The sequence below is a fragment of the Benincasa hispida genome, chromosome 12 (genome assembly GCF_009727055.1).
Source record: "Benincasa hispida cultivar B227 chromosome 12, ASM972705v1, whole genome shotgun sequence".
In the NCBI taxonomy this organism is placed as follows: Eukaryota; Viridiplantae; Streptophyta; class Magnoliopsida; order Cucurbitales; family Cucurbitaceae; genus Benincasa; species Benincasa hispida.
In genome coordinates, this window is record NC_052360.1 from 77,844,042 (window position 1) to 77,865,876 (window position 21,835).

General features: G+C 34.3%; 1 protein-coding gene across 1 annotated transcript; it reads right to left on the reverse strand.

Annotated features, from left to right (window-relative positions):
* Positions 1-313: 313 nt before the first annotated feature.
* LOC120068303 lies at positions 314-3,844 on the reverse strand. Its single transcript, XM_039020024.1, has 3 exons — positions 3,586-3,844; positions 2,042-2,831; positions 314-1,042 (listed from the first exon to the last, which is right to left on the reverse strand). Exons 1-3 carry the CDS (start codon positions 3,789-3,791, stop codon positions 614-616), a joined length of 1,425 nt encoding a protein of 474 aa, XP_038875952.1. The 5' UTR covers positions 3,792-3,844; the 3' UTR covers positions 314-613.
* Positions 3,845-21,835: the final 17,991 nt, after the last annotated feature.

The window sequence follows — 21,835 nt, forward strand, 5'->3', positions numbered from 1 at the left end:
TCTTTTACTTTCATAAAAACAAAAAATAAAAATCAGTTACCAAACCAAGCATGTACTTGGATCTCTCAGAAAACCTCATTTATGTTTTATATGTTTTTGAAAATTTTGTATTTTACCAAAAAAAGAGCCTTCATCTTTTAAAACCTCATTTGCAGTCAAAATTTAGGGTCTATTTGATAGGTAATTTACACCGTTTAGAATTTACACGATTTATATCATAAATTTTGAAACAGTTTTCAAAAATAGAATTGGGTGTCAAACTCATATTTACTTAACTCATTGAACCTGAAAACATAAAACATAATGTAAATGGTTAACCAAATAAACCCTTATTTTCTTTTGGTTTTTTACAATTTTAGATCCCAAAAAGGGTCTAAACATACAATACTTTAACTCATAAAATTGCATGAATTGAAGTACACTTCCCAAAACACCGAACAAGCCCAAAGTAAATGAAATGAGTACATGGCATGGACCAGATTTTATTGGCTTCAAAACATAGATCATGAACACACACACATTATAAAGCAAAAACAACACAAAAGGAAATTAAAATAGCTGCATTATTTAGTACATGGATGGATTTCTATGATTCAATACTTCTCGTCTTGAATTAGAGATCTTCTTGTTCAGTGGAAAAGGTATAGTTATAGCAATTGCTTCCAATGTAAACCCCATCATCAAAGTGTTGAATTACAACTTGGCCATTGGTTAGAACATCTCTTTGAGTGTATGAATATGGAATATCACAAAATCCTTTAGTGGCCAATACTTTGGCTGTAACTCGAGTATAAGGTGGTACTGTCACTTGGTGCTCCACCTCCCTTCTAGACTTAGTTTCTTTAGTTTCTCCCCATGTTACTTCCTCTTTGAACTCCGCTGATATTTCTACTTCTTGGCTTGATATCTCTGGACTCCCTGATTCAATCGACATTTTCATCCCTAACTTCATCCCTACCGAGTTTGTCCATGTCGACGACTTTGTATCCTCATACCGAAGCTTCACCTTTTGCAACTCCGGTTCGCTGTTTCTGTTCACCACCTGTTAACAATTTAAGTAAACGATTAATTAATGTATATGTTTGAATATAGATTTTTTTAAGGTCGTATTTGATAACTATTTTGTTTTTTTGTTTTTTTTTTTTTAGAATTTCTTTATTATAGTTTTCATATCTCGAAACCTAACCCTTGAATTAGGAGTTAAATTGGCAATTTAGATTTTTTTAAATATATTTTTTATATTCACCCATCTATTCAACAAATATGTATTTGACAGATAATATTAGAAACGTTTCTAGAAATTGTTTTTGGATTTTGCTATCCTAACAATAAAAGTCCTCAAATATAACTTTTTATTTTTTTAGTGTATCTAGATTTTGAATTTTAGACTATAAAATACAAAATTATATTAACGAAAATGTTAAGAAATACAATATAATATTATAAATTTAATTATTTTTAAAAAAAATAAAAATATGCATTATGTAATGTGTTATAAATTATATATTATTACAACATGATATTTACACAGTTTTATTTTACATAAGACGTGGAGAAATTATTTCAAATAGTAAAATTATTGAAAATATTTACCAAAATTTTAGAACTATCAATGATAAATGATGATAGACACTGATTGATTTCTATCAGCAATAATAGTAATATATCATCATCTATAATTGATTGTTCTAAAATTTTACTATATTTTATAAATATTTTTATTTATTTTTTTTATATTTGAAAATAACTCTAAAATATGTTTATAAATTAATGGATAATAGTTTAGGTTGATCAGCCTAATATTTAATGAATAAATACAACTAATTTTATAATTTTCAAATATATTTAAAACAATTATTTAAATGATTATAATCATATTTATGAATTTGCTAATGAATAGATATCTGAAATATAATTTGATTTGAAATTATACTTTTTAGTTTTTGAAATTTGACTTAATTTTTAAAAACACTAGTAAAGCATAGAAAACAAAACATAATTTAAAAAAAAACAAAAGCAGAACTGAGGTTATTGGATTAACCTCTTTAGATATCATAGTCATGGGCGTCTCGTCGTAGAATCGGGCGTCAAGAACTCGAAAATTGACATCATAAATGGTTCTTGAAATGACGAGTTCTTCAATCTGGAGCTTAGCCTCAGCACTGATGCTATTGTCAGCAGCATTCAAACAATTATCTTTCCCCTCCGTACTCAGCCTCTTGCAGAACTTATCATTTCCTCTGTTTCGAAGCGCAACGCCATGGCCATCCCCAAGGCGAACAGGCCAAAACAGAGTATTTGGATCATCAAAATCACTCTCACTAGCTTTCACATGAATCCAATTCGGATCACGAATCCAAAATTTTCCCAGATAATCATTTTTAATCCTTACATGCCCATCTGAAGTGGTGAAGATTTGGTTTCCCACTCTTGGATCTCCTACATCGGATCCTGAAAATTCTAAGTATTTAGTCCCTGAAGAATGGACTTTGAGATAATTCCCATTGTCGCCCTTGAATGCTACATGTTTTGGAAGTACGAATAAGGTTGACCAATCCACCACTGTAAACAGATCTGACTCGTCGTATTCGAATCCTGAGCTTCCGGCGAACAGCGCGTCTTGGAACTGCCTTGCCATGTGTTGTCTTGGCTGAACATATCGGTCGAGTTGCACGTGTTTGAATCGGAAGACCTTTCGATCGTAGTCGTAGGTCGGTTCGAACAAAGTCGACGTGAATTTTGTTCGGTCTTCGTCGGGTTCGTTTGCCGTTGCCACAATGTACTTGGATTTTGCCGACCACCGAACCCAATATTTGTTGTTGTAACAACACCTTACAGGAAATTTATTTTAGAGATTAGAACAAAACTAGTTATGATTGATTAAAAAAAAAAAGAAATACGTTCGAACCTACGCCTATCTTTTGTACATCTTACCAAATTATCATATCATAGTTTATCACGTGATAAGTTTTTTTTATATTTTTTCAAAATTTTTTTTGTATGTGATGAGAGTGGGATGCATAAAGATAAGAATGCACTAAAATATTGCTATAAAATAAAATTCAAATTTCAATAAGAAATTTAGGTTTTTTAGTTTAACGAGGTGAGAGTTTAAGCCTCTAACCTCTCGCTGTTAGTCATTAAACGTTCATATGTCAATTGAGTTATATTTATCTATACTTACTTTAAGGAAACCAGTCATCGGTATTTCTTTATTAGTATTTTCTTTTGCTATTATTTGCTTCTAATAAATGGTAATTGTATAATATAACAAAAACCTAATTAATTCAAATAACACAATCGTATATACGTCTAGATCTCGTTCTTGTCCCAAAAATTTAAAGTTGTGTTATTTTGGTTCATACACTTCTAAAATATTTATATTTCAGCGTTGTATCGAAATGAGCGTAATAGCTCAATTGATAATAAGTATGTATGATAACTTTAAAATTAAAGGCTCGATTCCTTCCCTTACTTATTATAAAAATAAAAATGATTAAATTTTTTTTAAAGAGTTGAAGGAGTAAATAAATATTTGAAAAATAGAAGTTTAGAAAATATTTAGAGAAGAATAACATAACACACCTGATATGAACAAGACCCTTGTTAGATTTCTCTTTAGCCTTTTCAACCTCAAACTTTGCGAATGGACTCACCACATGAGTTCCATTGAACTTGAGAAACCCATGCATGATCTTATCGTCGTTAACGTAACGAAGATATCGCCCATTTTGCCTCAATTTGAGAGTGAAGTATTTAGGCAATGTGTTTAGTTGGCTTTCTTCCTCCATAATTTAACAATGTTGTTCTTTTTTCTTTTTGGTGCTGATTCCTTGGCTTTGTTGAGGAAGATTGCTTTGCTTTTATAACTGAGATGTGGAGAGACGTTTGAGGTATTCTTTTGTGCTAAGATATTTTTGGAGCTCTATGAATTATTGAGGAGAGAATGGACAAAGGAGAACGACTGGCAAGATGAGTGGGCAATAATAATACTTTTGTCCCTTTTCAATTATTCAAAAATTATTTAATGTCGTTACTGAGAAGGTTCTATTATAGATGCCATCGATCGGAATTTGTGGAGTAAATTTGTATAGAATTCATAATTTGTATGCAACATCCCATATGACACGTCGATATTTCCACAATTTTATAGGTTTGGTAATAATATAAGAGATGAATTAACATTTCTATTATGCAGTAAGAAAATTCACGAAACATAAAAAATAAGTAACAAAATATCACTAATGTACGTATAGTATAAATGATAAATATGTTAACTTATTTAAAGAATATAAAAGATAATTTTCTAATTCTTTACTTTTTTGAATTTTTGTTTTAGTAATGTTTTAAAAAATATCCATTGATATCAATATTTTACCGATTCCATTGACATTTCCATAAAATTAAGATTTCAAAATTTCTATTGATTTTGATATTTTGAACTTTGGGTATAAGTGCTATATTTCATTATTTGATGGAAAATTGTTTTAACGGGATAAATACTGAAAATATTTTCAAATATAGCAAAATGTAATAATCTATCATTGATAGACTATAATAGATCACTGAATAATAGATTTAGTGATAGAAAGTTTATTACGATCTATTACTAATAGACAATTATATTTTGCTATAATTATAAATAAATTTACTCAATTTTCAGTATTCGAAAATAATTCTGATTTGATTTTCAAACTTTTTAGGGAAAAGCTTGAAAAAAATAGAAATAATGGACACTGGGAAATTAGAATAGGTGAATTACCAATGGGAGGAAAAATAATTGTTTCATTTTTTGCATAAATTACTTTACGGAAAAAAAGAGTATAAAAGATTTATACTTAAAATTAATTGAAAAAAAAAAAGAGGATGGAAGACAAACTTAATTTGGAAGCTTGTAATTAAATTAAAAAAATAAAATAAAATAAATGAGACAAACGTGTGGCTTCATTCAAGCCATACAAAAGGTTAGTTTATAACAAAAATATCTACGTTAAAAAAACAATTTCGATCTTGAACTTTATTTATGAAAACAACAATTTATTTGTTGAACATTACTATATAGATAATAGTTTACTCCAGGAACTTTCAAATTTGTAAAATATTTAATCTCTATCATACAAAAAAAAAAAAAAATTATCAAAATTAAATGTCAATTTTATGATTTAATGATGTAAACTTTGTAGGCTTGTTAGTTTATATTGGTTTCCTAATTTAGTTTATTGGTCAACAATATCTAGAAGTCTCAATAAATCTTAATATTAATTTTTTCAATATAGAGTAAATCCTTATAATCCTTATAAGTTTTAAAGTAGAAGGACTAAATTGTTGCATACTGAAGTTCAGGATTAAATTGTTACAAAAGTGAAAATTCAAGAACTTGCTAAATCTTTACAACCAAATTTTAGGAATTAAATTGTTACTTTTATGAAAGTTTAGGGACCAAAATTGATTATTAATAATAAAATTACCATAAAGAAGGGAAACAAAAAGAAAGAGAAGGAAAAGGAAAGAGAACAAGGGAAAGAGGGAAAAGGAAGAAGGAAACCAAAAAATGGAGCTCTCCATCATCACTAAAGTCTAGATTTGGGTAAGCAATAGGGTGCAACAAGATTAAGAATGGTTAGGTTTTAACAAAATATTAGAAGTGTAATTGTTCTGCATCTAAAAAGTGAAAAAAATGATAGGCTCCAAATACTATAATAAGAGCTTATGCCTTTGGTTATCAATTGGCCTCAATTAGAAACACATTAAGCTTGAATGAGTTATTTCTAACTTTTTTTTTTTTTTTTTTTTTGTGTGTGTGTTATCTAGTTTAAGAGTGGAGATTATGAAAGGAGCCTATGCCTTTGGTTCCCAATTGGCTTTAGTTAGAAACACTTTAGACATGAATGTCCCGATTCTAGTTATATTTCCTTTTTTGTATTCTCTAGTTTGAGAGTTGTCCACATCTAAAAAGTTGGAAAAAGTGATGGGCTCCAAGTATTATAAAATGAGTCTCTTTAAACTTTAATATGTTAACTATAAACCCCAAACCCTATTTTTCCTACTTAAGTAAGTTAATTAACATGTTAAACAAGATTAAGAATAAGTTATTAATATGTTTGTAGGGAAAAAGCTTGAAAAAGAAAAGAAGAAAAACGTTCTAAGTGTTGAACAAATGACTCTCAGGTAGCAAGGTAAATGAGGTTTTTGTAAGAGAATTTTTGACTAAGTGTGGAAGTCAAAGTGGCCATGCATTGATAGCCATGTGGTGAAAGAGGTGGCCTAGAGAGTGGCAAGATCAAAAAGGCTAGTTAGGCGCATGAGAGGCATTGGCCATAAGGCTAAGTGGTGGTTGCATGAGGTGCTTTGCATTGGAAAAATCCCATGAGAGGTTAAATGGGTAGGATGGCACGCGAGAGCATGAAGGCCTTAGGCGTTGAGGGCTGCGCGTATGTGTTGATGAGTGTGGGTGCAGGATGTGCCAAGTAAAGCACTGCAAGTTTAGTTTGCACTGAGGAAGGGCGTGCGTGCGTTAGCCTGATGCACGGCGCGGGCAGGTGAGCCTATGCGATGGCACTTAGGCTATGGATGGAAATGGGGGGTGGCTATGTGATGGAAATTGGGGGTGGCTATGCGAAGGTTTTGGTACTAGACCAAGCGATGGGCAAGTTGCGTCGAGGCCATACATGAGCCAAGGGTTATGCGTTGATTGTGGCAAGCAAAGGTGAAGCCATGTATTGATCAAGCAGTGATTAGCAGCTTAGTCACCTATTATAGTGGACCAGCTGTTGGAATTAAAGGAATTAATCCCACTTAGTAGATGATTTGGTAGCCTAAGAATGCTTGAAGATATGTCAGAGCTTGGTATAAAAGGAGAGCTTCAGTTCAAAGGCTCAGTTTAAGCACTTTACTCATGTTAAGAAGGTGATTCCAAAGCCATTCAAAAGCTTGACGAGTGTAGTTTAAGCTCTAGGGCTACTGGAAAAAACTCTAAGGAATTTAGGACAAAATTTGAAGAAGATTGCAAAAAGGTCAAGCTCTCGGATGAATCGATGCCAGTGATGAAGATTTGATGTTTTTAGACAAACCACGAGAAATTATGAGCTCAATTTTTACAGTAAGCAAGTTAAGATGTTTTTAAACAAGTTTATAGAAAGAAAATTTTCTAACATAAAATTTAGAAAATAAGTTATTCGTGCTCAAAATGAAAACTGGGTTATAGTTGAACAAGTAGGTAGCTACAACCATTGAGCAAGCAAGTTGCTCAACCAGGTAGGTTGCAGGCGCGCATGAGGGAATGCGTTGTGCTGAACGGGTGCTATACAGGCGTGTGCTGAAGTTATGAGCATAAGTGGGCACAAAGGGCATTGGGGTGTGATGCGTAAAATTATGATGTGATGGTGTGAATATGCGATGATGTGTGTTATGCGATGGTCATACAAGTTTTCCTAACAAAACCCAAGTATAAGCCTTCTTAGGTTCCTGGTAAGTCCAGGGTCGAACACAGGGATTACTAAGTAGATATGCGACAAGCTCTTTGATTCTATTGCGGTGGTGAAAAAGAAGTGGATGGTGTTTTGATTTAGATTTTCCTATACGACGGTGTTGAACGTGGAGCGATGAAAGCGTAGAGTTACAATAAGTATGCGATGAAGGGGTTGAGAAGGGGTTTAGCTAACATTTCCCAAGATTGTGCACAAGTATACGATCATGCTATACACAAATATTAGTACTACGTTTCTCAATGCAGAATACCACAATTCCTATTTTTAGGACGCATGTGATGTATATGCAAAACAGGTGATATAACTTATGTCTAAGTGTAGAGTTAAAATTTGTTATGATTTTGATTGTATTAATTAGGGGGAGAATTTATTTTTTTGAGTGAATTTCAAGAATGATCTTTATGGTGATATGTTGAATTTTATTATGTGCTACATATGGTTTACATGTATTTCAAGCTATTTTTCTTGAATGGTTTGTCATCATCAAAAAAGGGGAGAATTGTTAGTTTTTTTGCCCTTAATTTCAAATTAATTAATTTTAATTAATTAATTAATCAATGTTTTGATGATAACAAACTCAATTTTTAATTACTGAAAATCTTAGTGTTTTAATATGTCCATAGCGTAGAGCTCGGAACAACGATTCCAATACCTCTTGAATCACTCAAATCGAAGTTAAAACGGAGAAAATACTGTGGTGGATGACGTGGCATAACAAGACCATTTGAATGTAGACATGTGGCAGCATATTGGTTGAATGGTGGATCATAAGAGATTAACATATGAGAAATTTTGATATTTGGATTGATTAAAATAAAATAAAATTAAAGTTAAAAGAAATTTAAAAGGAAAATAAATTTATATTATTTTAGTTTGTGTCTAACGGCTAGTTTTTTACCCATGGTATGTTTTTATTTTTGGATTGACTTTAAAGAGAATGAATTTAAAAAAGAAAATGAATTAAAATGAAAATGAATTTAATATTATTTTATGTTTGTGTCTAACAGCTAGTTTTTGACACATGGTATGTTTTTTTTTTATTTTTGGCTTAATTTTAAAAAAGAAATGAATTTCAAAAGAAAAAGAATTTAATATTATATTTTGTTTGTATCTAACGACAGTTTAGTTAAAATCTCCACCATTGATTTTTTTTTCAAAATCCAATGGTCCAAATTAATTGTGGTTTCTAAAATTTTTTTCCATCTCTATATAAACCATCTTCTTCTCCAAATTTTTAAACCAACAAATTTTACATTTCATAATCCTCCAAAACTCAAAAGTTCCATTGTTGCTCTCTCTAAGTTCCCAATTTTTTTCTTTTTCATCTTATTCTTGAGATAGTGTTATTGTATCGTGAGGATAAACTTGTTGAGTGCTTAAACTTGTAAATCCACTCTAGTGAGAGTTGTATGGTGTTCTTCAAAAATTCCAACATTTGTAACAGTTTGATCCTAAATCGTGGAAAGGATCGGGTTAGCTCTTGAACTCGAAAAGGAGCGGTGGTGTAACGGTTGGTTCTAATCCGTGGAAAGAGTCGGAAAGATTTTATTCAAATTCCCAAGAGGCACTTGTGGAGTGGAGTAGGTCGAGTTTGATCGAAGTACAATAAAAATTACGGTGTCTTCTTCCTAACTCTTTCCTTTTTATTTTTGCAATTAATTTAAGTAATTTATTGTATGTTTTAGTTTGTTCTTATTTATTTGCTAAAATTTGATAGAATTAAATTATCACATTTTTTGTCATCTTATTTGTTGCATAATTTGAATTTTTCTTATAATTTATAAAAAGTGTATTAATTAGTTTAATTGGGTTAATTTTAAAAAAAAAAGTTTATTAAACCCTATTCATCCCCTCTAGGGTTGCTATATCGATCCAACATAAAGTACATAAATAGCCCAAACTCAGATACTAAAGGGCTCTAGCCAGAACACAGACATCCCCCAACCCCAACTTAAAATCTAACATTGTCCCCAATGTGATTAAGGAAAAAAAAAAAAACAAGGGACAAAAATAAAAGTCAAACAAGAATCTTCCCCGAAATCTTAGCACACTAGATGATAGCGGTATCTGACTCATGAAAATATAATCCTCTTCATCTTCTATAGGGTAATAAAAACCTAAATATAAAAAATAATTGAAAGAATTAAGCTCAATAAAAACTGAAAAGAAACCTATACTAAGAAAGCAAAAAAGAATGAAAATACTGGTTGTCTCTAGGTAGCACAATTTTTTTAAGGTCGTATGCTCGACCTGTTAGGATTTATGTCCTAAATCTTGTAGTCTATGTAAATTTGTAAATAAATTATTAATAAATAAAGTATTCTTTTATTTGAATAAACAAAGTGTTCATTTATTTATATATTTGCATGCTCAAATCCAATAAATTAAGATCCGAGGATATTTTTAATGTAAATTGAACATTATGTAGTTGACATATAAGTGGATCATGTTCAAGGAATAACCTGAATGGTCTAAAGTATATGGATAAGGTTGGGTACCTTATCTTGATAACACTATGCATACGACGCACTTTGTAAATGTTACAACTATTGCAAGTGTTACAAACGATGTGATTCAAATCGTTCATGTGATAAAATGTAATTGGGGGTATCCTATACAATAAGTATGTATAAGACCGGACCATGAAATATAATCTCTTCTTGTAACACCTTTAATTGAGGAGATTTTTTTTTCAAATGATAACCATGTAACCCGATCTCAATTCTGAGTGAGTTATGAACTCCTGTTCATGAAGTTCGTTCTTGGATTTGTATGCCTATCATTTTAGGGATGATACCGAGTGAGGAGCTTAGAACATAGCTTCATAAGATGAAATTCACTCCTTCTAGACTTCAGAGGAAAGCAGACAAATTTTTCCTTTAAGTTCTGAATTCGAGACTTGAACAATGAGACCTCACCTTCTCACTGACCCGATAGGACTTTGTTTATGGTTGGACCATAAATAGAATTATTCCTTAGAGGATCAGTAGTACTTAAGGTACAAGAGGTAATTATAGAGGTAAAATAGTAATTTGACCCAGCTATAATCGAACAATTTGTAAAGATTTGACTTACATAATATGGTTAAATCAATGGGCACATAAATATACTATAGTTTATAGGAGTGCAACTATGGGTTTTAGTGGGGTGTCTCATAGTTATTGAATGATGATTGATTTAATTAAAAAATTTAATTAATTAATCTTGTATCATTAGAGTTTATAACTATAGGTCCATTAGGTCACTTTGCTTGCTCATAAACAAATGCAACAAGGATTTTATAATGGAAGAAATTTGAAACATTCAAATTATTTTAAAGGAATTAAATTGTATATGATACAATTAAGATAATGCATATTGATACATTAAAATATATAGTTAATGTTGAATAAGATTCAAATTAATTTATGTAATATGAGAATATTTGAATATGATTCAAATATTAATTTAATATGAATTAGATTTATATTTAAATTATAATTTAAATTAATGTGAATTGAGATTTATATTAAAACTATAGATTAAGAGAGATTATGTACATTAGAATATGATTTATATGTACATTAATTTGAATATATGATATTTGATTGGATTTAATTAATTTAATTACAATAAATTTATTTACATTAATTAATAATTAATTTATTTTAATTAGATGAGATTAATTAAATTCAATAAATTAACTCTCCTGCATTGCATGGGAGTGGAGTAGAAGAGAGTTACAACTCCCATCACGTATTAAATATGCAGAGATTGCATTTTGCAAGAAAGGTTGAGAAATTCTATTTGGTTTTCTTGCAAAAATTTTTACCACTCACTTATCTCTCTCATCCTTTGTTCTCAAATACTACAAAGAAGAATTCTCGGTCAAAAATTCACTTCCTTTCTCTTGTCTTCCAAAAGGATCCTACCATCCTCATTATCCAAAGAGAAAAACAGAGAAGACCGGTGGCCGTGTCTCACTATTTTTTATCATGTTGTTTTTTTTTAAGACCGGGAGAAGAGACGTTGAAAAGGTTCTTCAAAGGTAACTCTTTTTTCCCCCTAAATTATTCTATCAAGGCATGCTTAACATCATAGTTAGATGTTGTTTTATAATTTTTTCTCGTAACAAAAATTGGGCAGAATTAATTAAACGCTTTTGCTATGGGATTCAATCCATTCAGTTGGTATCAGAGCCAAACTTTTTGCTTTTGATTTTAGTTATGAAATTTTATAGATTTCGTTGGCAGATTCTTTTATGCATATAATGTATGAAATTAGGTTTGCTTAATAGATGTTTCAAGTTTTGGCACTTAGTTTTGAGAATTATTTTCATTGATAAGATCGATGTAAGGGCCTGGTGTTTTGGTCATTTTAATTTTTGTTTTTGATTCTGTAAGTCTGTATCAATCAATAGCAAGAGTTGTAGGGAAGATTGGCTGAAAAACGGATATGAAATTGCAAAGATTAGAAGTAGATTTTGATTTCTGTGAAGTAGCGTCGGGAGGTTGTGCCATAGCATTGCAACACTTCCATACGAATGACCATAGCTTCGCAGCGCTATGGCACAACGCCGTGACGCCAAGGATCAACGTTGCTATGACTTGTTGTAGCATAGCACTATGCAGCGGAAAATGGGATGTAATGTCGTGATGCTCTCCCTAAGCATCGTGACACTCTGAGAAGTGGTGCCATTTATGTGCACGTGCAAGCAACAGATCGTGAGAAGTTTTTTTTTTTTTTTTGTAATTTTATCTATTTATCTTGATAATTGAATTAGTATAAATTTGTTAAATTAGTCTAATTATTTTCTTAGGGTGCCAATATTTGGTCTATTAATGCTTTAATATATAGTCTTTTAATATGCATGAGATGTAAATTGTTTATATGTTGCATATTGTATGTCATATAGATTTAAAATCTCACCATAGACTAAACATTATCATGCATCATATTTAAATATAATTGTTATGGTTAAAGTTTAGGTTATTTCCTAAGATATATACATGCATGATATATATTGTATAGTATGCATGTCATAATATAATTGTTATATTATATAGTTTAATATATGATTAAAGCATATATACTATTTATATTTTTATTAAAACATATATACTATTTATATTTTTTTCTATTTTCATTAATATTTAAATAAGTGTTATATTATGTTTGTTAATGAAAATAAATAATGCATGAAGTATGATATTACATAGTTTAAATTAATATAATTATTATATTAGTAATGTCACTAGATGCATGTTATAGGTTTTAATAACTCACTAAAATATAATTATTATATGTTTAATGATTTTGAAGTTAAAATCTATAACAAAGAGTTGCATGCAAACATATAGTTTTAATTAATGGTTTTCAAATAGTTTAAAAATTGAAAATTGAAAATTTGTTAGAAAGGTGATATTGGTTAAATATATTTGTTTAAGATTTCTAGCGTTGATTCCTTGAGCTTTTCAGAGTTGTCTTTGTTTTTGTCTCTGGTGGATCTTGTCTTAGAGGATGTTCTTCAAGATACCAAATCTACAGAATATTATTTCCTTATTTAACTTATTCTACAAAATATTTTATCTGGAACACTTTCCTTTTAGGTGAAGTTGATGATTTTATGTGGGGATATTTTCCATCATTTTGCTATGCTATTTAAGTTCAATAATTTCTCATGCTAGGGTTGCCACATCAATTGTTTGTGAGATCATTGTGTGAGCTTTATAAAATTCTTACAGTGCTAAATTGTTTTCAAGTAGAAGTTCTTTAAGTTATTTGTGGTGGCGTGATCTTCATTTGTCCTTATTTCAATTCATGGAGGTTGATTGGTCTTAGGGGGAGCCTAAGACTTTGTTCTCGAGAAGGATTTTCAAGCCTTAGGGGAGCCTAAGGTGTTCTTTACCGAGAATGATTTCTCCAGCCTTGGGGGGAGCCTAAGATGTTGTTCGTGGAGAAGGGAGTTCTCAAGACTTAGAGGAAGCTTAAGATCTCATGTGAAGGGAGTTCACAAGTAGAAGGAAAGATATCATCAAGTGAGAGGGAGTCTCACACACTTAGGGGGAGCTTAAGTGTTTGAATACTAATATTCACATACTTATGGTAAGCCTAAGTTTGAGAGAGAGGGAGTCTCACATCTAGGGGTAGCCTAGGTAATTAGCTAAGTGGGGCTGTACGGGTGTCACTGAAATTGTTGTTATTTATAGATAAGTATAACGTTGTAATTGCTTGACTTTATATATTAATGGAATATCTTTTCTGGGCACACTGCCCTCTAGATGTTGGTACTTGTTGAGACTTGGATTGTGTTAAGAATGATGCTGCACTAAGATAAATTATATGTCAGATTGTAGCTATGTTATGCATTCAACTATACGTTTGTCACAAGTTTTATTATACCAAGTCCAAGTATAAACAGGATATAAGTTTGTTGATGAAAATTAAGGTCGAACACAGGGACTCGTTTACTAAAATGTTTTTGTGGTTAATGTGTTTGTGGCAAGAGCTAATTAAATTACCACGAAAGAAAAGAAATTAAAGACATGCGAACATGAACCTATGCAATGAAATTAACTAAGTAAGAGGTGAGTGACTTAAGAATGATCCCAAGAATTCTAAAAAAGCAGCAGTTTGAGCTTGTAGTGGAAAATGAATAGAGAAAGCAGGTTGGGGGAAGTCAATTCCAAGTTCTTAAATCTAATATCAACGGTAATCGAGGCCCTCTAATATCCTTTCATCACATACCTCTCGGCTACTAGCCACATTTGTCATATCTCTATTTCTAGAAAAACTTCTTAGTTTACTTAGTGAATTCCACAACTACTTACCCTCTCAGGCAGTTAGTTATAGCTACTCGAATCTATGAGTGATCATAGGCAACTATTTATATAGTCATACACTAAGCAAACAAGATTAACCCTCAAAGATTAAACTTAGCTCATGGTATTAAACTTCCCCTTACCCTGTGGAATTTAGTTACCCATGGGAAAGGAGAAAGAAATGGTAAAGATAGATAAGATGATGAAAGTAGCCATGATAATATATAGAAGTAAGAAATGTCGATTACAAACTTAATCACAAAATGCAATACAACAACGAAAATTGAGAATTAAGAAGTGATGTGTAGTTTTCAACAATCTCTTGCTTCAACTGATGGGGTGCTAAGGCTGCTGGTAAGGTTGATGGTAGTGTGATATAGAGAAGACTCTCTCAAGCACTTGCTTCGACAAGTTTTTCCAGTGGTAAATTGAAGAGTATTTTGGAAGTGGGAGAATGCTCCAGCATGCTCTCAAATGGGCTCTTGCTCATGGTCCAAATATTTTTGCTAAGGATTCGTCTCTCTCTCTCCCCAACCTGGTGACTCATTTTCATGGGCGTCAAGGCTCTATTTATAGAGTCGTGCACTGACAGCTTTGGGTTTCACGTTCTAATTAGTCACCATCTCTAATTTGGTTGGTGAGAATTTCAGCACTGCTATCATGGTCTACGTTTTGAAGTTGTGGCAGAAGATCCACTGGGATTGTGTAAGAGATCCTAAGGCATGCAGTCAAATGTCTTCATCGGGTAAGAGCTTGATACATACGGGCAGATTATGTGATCAGTTGCAAATAACACTTCGATGTAGGTTAACTCATGATATGCGGTCAACAAACATTTCAAATGTACTTCACTACAAATATAGTTTTGAGCATGAATTCTTAGAATTATCAACGCATATTCAACCAATCTAACCTCATTATTCTATGTAAAAGGCTACAATAACTTGTATTTCTACAAGTTTTCACACACCCAAATTTAGAATAATGCTTGTCCTCATGTATATTTTTTACTAAGGAAATTAAACTTATTCTACACTTCTAAGTTGACTGACTAGCTTCTCAGAATGTTGCACACTTGCACTCCTTTCTCAAGTAACAATACTCTCTTAAGCTTAGTCACTTCTTCTAAGAAATATTTTCTAAGTTTAAATCCAACAAGCATTCACTCAAAAAACTTTCACTCATTTCAGACATTTTTTGTTCCCTTTTTCTGTAATGCGTTTGTTTAAGAAAGTTTTAAAAGCTTGTGGTTACTTATTCAAATTTGTAAGCATCGCATTGAAGTTGGTTACACCATCGTTTTGGCTTACCCCCATGGATGTCATGCGAACATCTACCTACGGTTGGATGCCAAGTTAACCTCAACTCTTATCTTAGCCATGTTTAACCTTTTCCAAACATTGGAGTTTTTTCTATTTAAAGTTACTTAGAATGTGCTGATCTCAGTCACTTGATAACGGGCAGAAATGCACGATATTACAGTGCTAAGTTATTAAACAATGAAGGTTTGCGTTGATAAAATATGTTAGATTGCGTCCAAAAAACACTAAGTTTATAACATTGCGGCCGCATGCATTCATCTCATAAGAACAGTTGTCTTTGGTATTTTTATGCAGAATATGCGTTAACGCAGGGCGGAGAGTGCGATCACAAGAAATCAATGGTCGAGCGCAACATTACCGCAAGGCTTTATGGTGATTTCTGCTCGTAAACATCTTTTCAAGAAGTATTTTTGCATAGTGCCGACGCAACTTGGTGGGCATATCTGGGTGAAAAGCATAATTAATCATGATGGGACTGAAAGCTGATGACGGTTAAATCCGAATTAAGTTGACAAGCCGCTAACGATAACAAGTACACTCAGCTTTTTGGTGACAAATATTCGGCGCATCAGTCAGAGAATTAAAGCCATCCCATCTGTGCAATCATAAGGGAGAAGGTGCTTTTCACCCTGAAGCTCTAAATACCGAAGGCATCCTTAGAAAAGGGGTTCACCTGCTCACGAGTTCACAAGTTATGTTCATAGTTTAGCCCTGTTTTTAGATTTTCTTTTACCCTAAGGCGGAAGCGAGAAAAGGAGGTTGTGTCGATAGATCGTTTCGTTGAGCATGGGAGAGTGTCGGAAGCATCAAGATCAGAGAGAGGGCCAGCTTCTACGGAAGCAGGAATATCTTTTGAACCGAATAGAGTTGCCAATGTAAAAGCCTTGGGCACCAAGGGATTGCTACCAGGCTCTCTACCTTTATCTTCCATTGTTATTTTGTATTCAAACTCATTTATAGGAATGGAATTTACTTCTCTATATCTTTTCACTCTCTGGTTATCCCGCATAAGTAGCTAAATTTGTTGAATGAGTTGAGAAGCATTTAGCTAGCATATCTGGGGATCTTCATTCTATGCGATTATTTTGTATTGTGTATGCTTCATTCATCCATTAGAGATACTTGGGAGGGTAGTTTAAGGACACGATCTAGGCTCGGGAGAGTAAGATTAGAACGCATAATCAAGAGATAGGAGTTTAGGAATAAGCATTGTTTGCTATTAATGCATTGCATGCATCCTAGAGATAGGATATGATTGTGTGCGGTCACCATGCCTTTGTGTGCATCTTGCATCATCGCATAGGAAAAGAGTAGAGACTTAGGAATAAGCTCTATGGACACTTTTGCATTCAACACATGCGTCCTAGACATAGGAGCACCGTATTTTCATTGGAAAATGACTTGCTATGCATGGGTGTAGCATGATCGCATAGTCTAATGCATTCCCAGGTAACGCTAATTAAAGACCTTCTCAACCTGTTCATCCACATACTCAGTGCATCTATCGCATAATCAAACTTTTCTCAAATCCACCGCATTTATTTATTTCATTATTGCAACAAACAAAACCAACAACTATTTGAGTTACCGGTTACCATAAAGTCTTCATGAAAAATTATCACCGCATATTGTTTTCCCACGTCCCTGAGTTCGACCCTGGACTTACCAGGAAACTTAGTGGAGTTTACACTTGGATTTCACTAAGAAAACTTGATTGCTCAATACATTTTCATCACTGCATCTCATCCATAATTCCATCTCATAAAATAAACGCATCAAGTTTTTGGCGCCGTTGATGGGGCCTTCGGCAAATCAGCGTGTTAACGGTAATTTTTCTGATTTCTTTGTAGGCTCTCAATCTCTGTCGAATTATGACCCGGGGTTTGAGAGGATGTTCATATGGAAACTAAGAAATAGCCGCCAACCACAACAGTCAGATAAAGAAGACATGGCGGAGCAGCCTGGAAACGGAGCACCAAACGAAAACAACGTCATGGCGAATCCAGTCCTCCTGGCAAACGATCGTAATAGGCCCATTAGAAACTATGCATCGCCAAACCTCTACGATTTCTCTCCAGGAATTATGAAGCCTGCCCTCGATGGAAGCAAATTTGAAATGAAACCGATGATGCTGCAGATGATCCAGACTGTAGGACAACTCGGAGGATGGCGTGGCGAAGACCCGCACGCCCACCTCCGTAGCTTTATAGAAATCTGCAATACTTTTGTGCTCTCGAACATCTCTGCCGAAGAAGTTCGACTAACTCTGTTTCCATTTTCTCTGTTTGATCAGGCAAGAAAATGGGTGTATTCCCTTGAGCCGGGAGAGATCACTTCATGGGAATAGGTCATAGAGAAATTCATGAAGAAATATTTTCCACAGAATGCTCGATGAAAAAACTTATCACCAATTTTGAACAAGACTGGAGGCTTAGTGATGTCTGGGCGAGGTTTAAGAGGTTGGTCAGGGACAGTCCACACAACGGATTGCCAGACTGCCTTCAGATGGAAATCTTTTATCATGGTTTAAATCCTGCTTCGTAGACCACTGCCAATGCGGCAGCCGCTGGTGGTCTGCTTGACAAAACGTATGATGAGGCTAAGAACATCTTGGATTGTATCTCTAAAAATCACGAGGATTGGAGAGAGAGTGATCAGAGACTGAGAATAAAGGATAACGACGCAAGTAATGGTGCTATTGCTTCACTACAGAATCAGATGACCGCAATGATGAACTTAATTCAAGGAATTGCGATCAGTAGCCCAACACCGCAAAATGGGCAAGTAAACGCCATTAGTCAAAACACCGCAAGGTGTACGACTTGCGGTGATGGGCACGCAATGGAAGAATGCCCACAAAATCCACAGTCTATTTTCTTTGTAAAAAATAATCCATTTTCTAACACCTACAACTCCGGGTGGAGAAACCACCCTAATTTTGCATGGAAGAATCAACAACAGAATCTCCAATCTTATTGCGTAGAAAGAACGGCCACCTGGATTCTTCCCACAAAATAACGGTCAGACAAGCAATCAAGCCAGTAGCTCGAAACCGCCACAATCTTCCTCCTTGGAAAGCTTGTTGAAGCAGTATATAGAGAAAAATGAAACTGTGCATCAAAGCTAGGCGACGTCCATCCACAATCTAGAAGTACAGATGGGCCAGATTGCAAGCAAATTAAAGAACAGACCGCAAGGGGCCCTACTGATGGCGGAAAATTAGAGGTCAATTTTACTCGACAACCAAAATCCCGTGGATGCGTTATGCGATGCATGTTCCTAAGATATGCGTTGATAGTCATGCATCGATGGTCATGCGTTGGAATGAAAAATGCATTAACGAATGTATGCGATGACCATGCGTCCTACCACAAGTTTTCTTGCGATGGAACCAAGGATAATTCCAATGCAAGTTTCTCAGGTAATCCGAGGTCGAACACAGGGACTTGTAACTATATATTTGCGGTGATGTGCATACAGAAGTATAAATAAAAGAATGGAGGGGATGTTGCTAAGTTAATCCTACTCTTACTCTTATCTAACAGACAACACAATGAGAATATGTGTGAAAGGCAGAGATGCGACAAACCTTGACTTGAAATAAATGTATGGGAAAATAGATAAAATGCGGAGATGATTTCATTGCAACCCTTAAGAGTGACCGCAAGGGCAAGCTTAGTCAACGCAAGCCAGTGCGATCATGCAACACACATACAATAGTAAACCGCCTCTCGGTGCGAATGCTACGGCTTCTATTACTAGAACGCATGACATATATGCGATAAGTCTAGGACCTACACATAAGCCTCTATTCTCATTTATGCGATGACAAAGTGACATACACACAAATCAGGCAACCACATAATATCATACCTATTCCTAGGGTGCATGTTGCAGTGTTGACAAACAGAGCTTATCTCTAAGTCCCTATCTCTTGCTTATACCAATCTAATCTTGCTCTCTCGAGTCTAAATTCTAACCTAGCTCTCTCGAGTCATTAGGTTCTTTCTTTAGACTCTCTCTCGAGTAGCTCTAAAGGGGTATTGGGCACAACATAAAACAAGACAACGCATGAACTTGGTTGACGCAAGATTACTTCTATCTCTAGTGAACAATGCATGCATTGCTTAATGCGACCAACCACTTACCCTCTCGGGCAGTTAGTTGTTGCTGACTTTACTCATAGACAAGCAATGCGTTAGCCTATAGACAGGCATTGCTACAACTTCACACTAAGCAAATAAGGTTACTCACACACTCACGCAACGCATACCTCTCAATAGGTTGCTATATGTTTCATATCCCTAATCCACATGACTAAGCATGCAATACCCAAGCAATCTCACTAAGTGTTGCAATGAAAGTAAAGATGTTAAGCAAAGAAGATGGAGATGGAGTCGAAGGAACAAAGTACTGCATTGAAAACAAATTGTTTTAATTCCTTAATTCAAAATGTCATACAATAGAATATAGGAAAAGAAAGGAAAAGAAATGACCGATTGGAGGCAAAACTTTGCTTCTAGCAGATGTGCGTCAAGGCTGCCGGTGGTGCCATGGATGGGTGGAAGAGCTGACTCTCTCGAGATCTAGCTCCGGTCGAAGGCTCCAGTCGTCACTCTGAATGGAAGAAGGAGATGAAGAACTCTCAGCCATCTTCTCACGCATTTGTCTGGATCGCAAGGGTTCACCTTAGGCGAACCTCAGGCGAAAACCTTGGATGCTTGAATTTCTGCTCATCGGCCTCTATTTATAGAGCTTGGATCATCGACAACATTAATTGGACTTTTTTGAATCTGATGTTAAGCGCATTAGTCCTTTTCTGAACCTCTGCCACCAACGGCGTGGTAGGTGAAATGTCAACTTCATCTTTCTAATTTTCTCGAGGTAGATGCATTGATGCGTTCATTCCACCTACCTTGCGTTGATCCCATTAGAATGCATTGTCGCGTAGCCACAATCATTCAATGGCCACATTCGCTTAATACCACAACTCTACATGATGACCACAATCGCCTGACGAGCACAACTCCCATGCGATGGACGCATATGGGTGATTAACACAACATCCATAAATTGATCGATGCATTAGCCTTTGTGATGGAGTGTTTCTCCGCATGCCATCGTCTATGCAGTGGTTCGGTTTCCGCGTTTGCGTTCATTTTCTGCATTGGCTATAAAAATAGAACATTGAACGCATAATTAATGCAAAATAATGGGTTAGCTGAGATTCGCATGTTGATCGAAGCAATCTCATATTCTCGTGAATTCCTATCATGATCGACACATATTCTGCCTAACAATCTTCATAATTCTAAGTAAAAGGCCTAAGATTGCATACATTCCTGCATGTCATCACACCCCCAATCTTAAAATCATGCTTGTCCTCAAGCATGCGTTATACTCAAGAAATTCTAACTCACCTTCATGCTTTCCTTTGCGATGACCAGCTTCTCATAATATAATTTACACACACCTTCGACCATCACCACAATGCTTTCCTCCACTTTGGCTGCTTCTTCAAAAAGATATTTTCTAAGTTAAATTTGGTAAGCCTTTGCTTAAAAACTTTTTATTCATTCATCGCAATTTTGTGTTTAGCTTTTGAGAATACGTTCATTCAAAAATAATTCAAAACTTTGCGATGGCTTATTCAAATGTGTCGTTGAACCTGGTTACGCCCTTCGTTTTGGCTTCCCCCCCGTGTGTCATGCGGGCATCCAACTTCGGTTGCGTTCCATATTAAACTCAACTCTTGTCTTGTTTATTTTGGCTTGCGCGGGACAGAGGAGTTGATTATGCGCTAATCCTAGTGACTTGCCTTCATTTTAGCTTGCCCCTACATGTGTCATGCGGACATCCAACTTCGAGCAAGTGCCTTTCACAGCTTAACTCTTATCAACATGGGTTTCTCCATTGCGTTGACAATGGAGTTATTATTCTTAAAAGCTCACTTCAACTTTTTTTTTTCCTTAAATGATCGCAATGTAATGAACGCAATTCTCTGAGACCGCTGCCACCCCCAAACTTAGAGGTTGGCAGTGTTCTTACCGCAAAGCTAAAATCAAAATTACAAGAATGCGATAATAAATATTTGAACAAAGGTTTGCACAAAATAAAACTTAAGAATTTCAAAATTTGAAGAAGCTAATAAAAGCAAAGAATGCCTTGCGTTGATTAGTTGGAAAATGCGGTAAACTATATGTACCATCATAGAAACATCACAAAC

Bases quoted from the DNA above. Each gene is read 5' to 3' on its own strand.
- LOC120068303 (XM_039020024.1), bottom strand. From the start codon at position 3,791: ATGGAGGAAGAAAGCCAACTAAACACATTGCCTAAATACTTCACTCTC. The intron at 2,832-3,585 runs GTGTGTTATGTT...ATTTCCTGTAAG, and splicing joins AAGGGTCTTGTTCATATCAG to GTGTTGTTACAACAACAAAT. The intron at 1,043-2,041 runs GTTAATCCAATA...AATTGTTAACAG, and splicing joins TGACTATGATATCTAAAGAG to GTGGTGAACAGAAACAGCGA.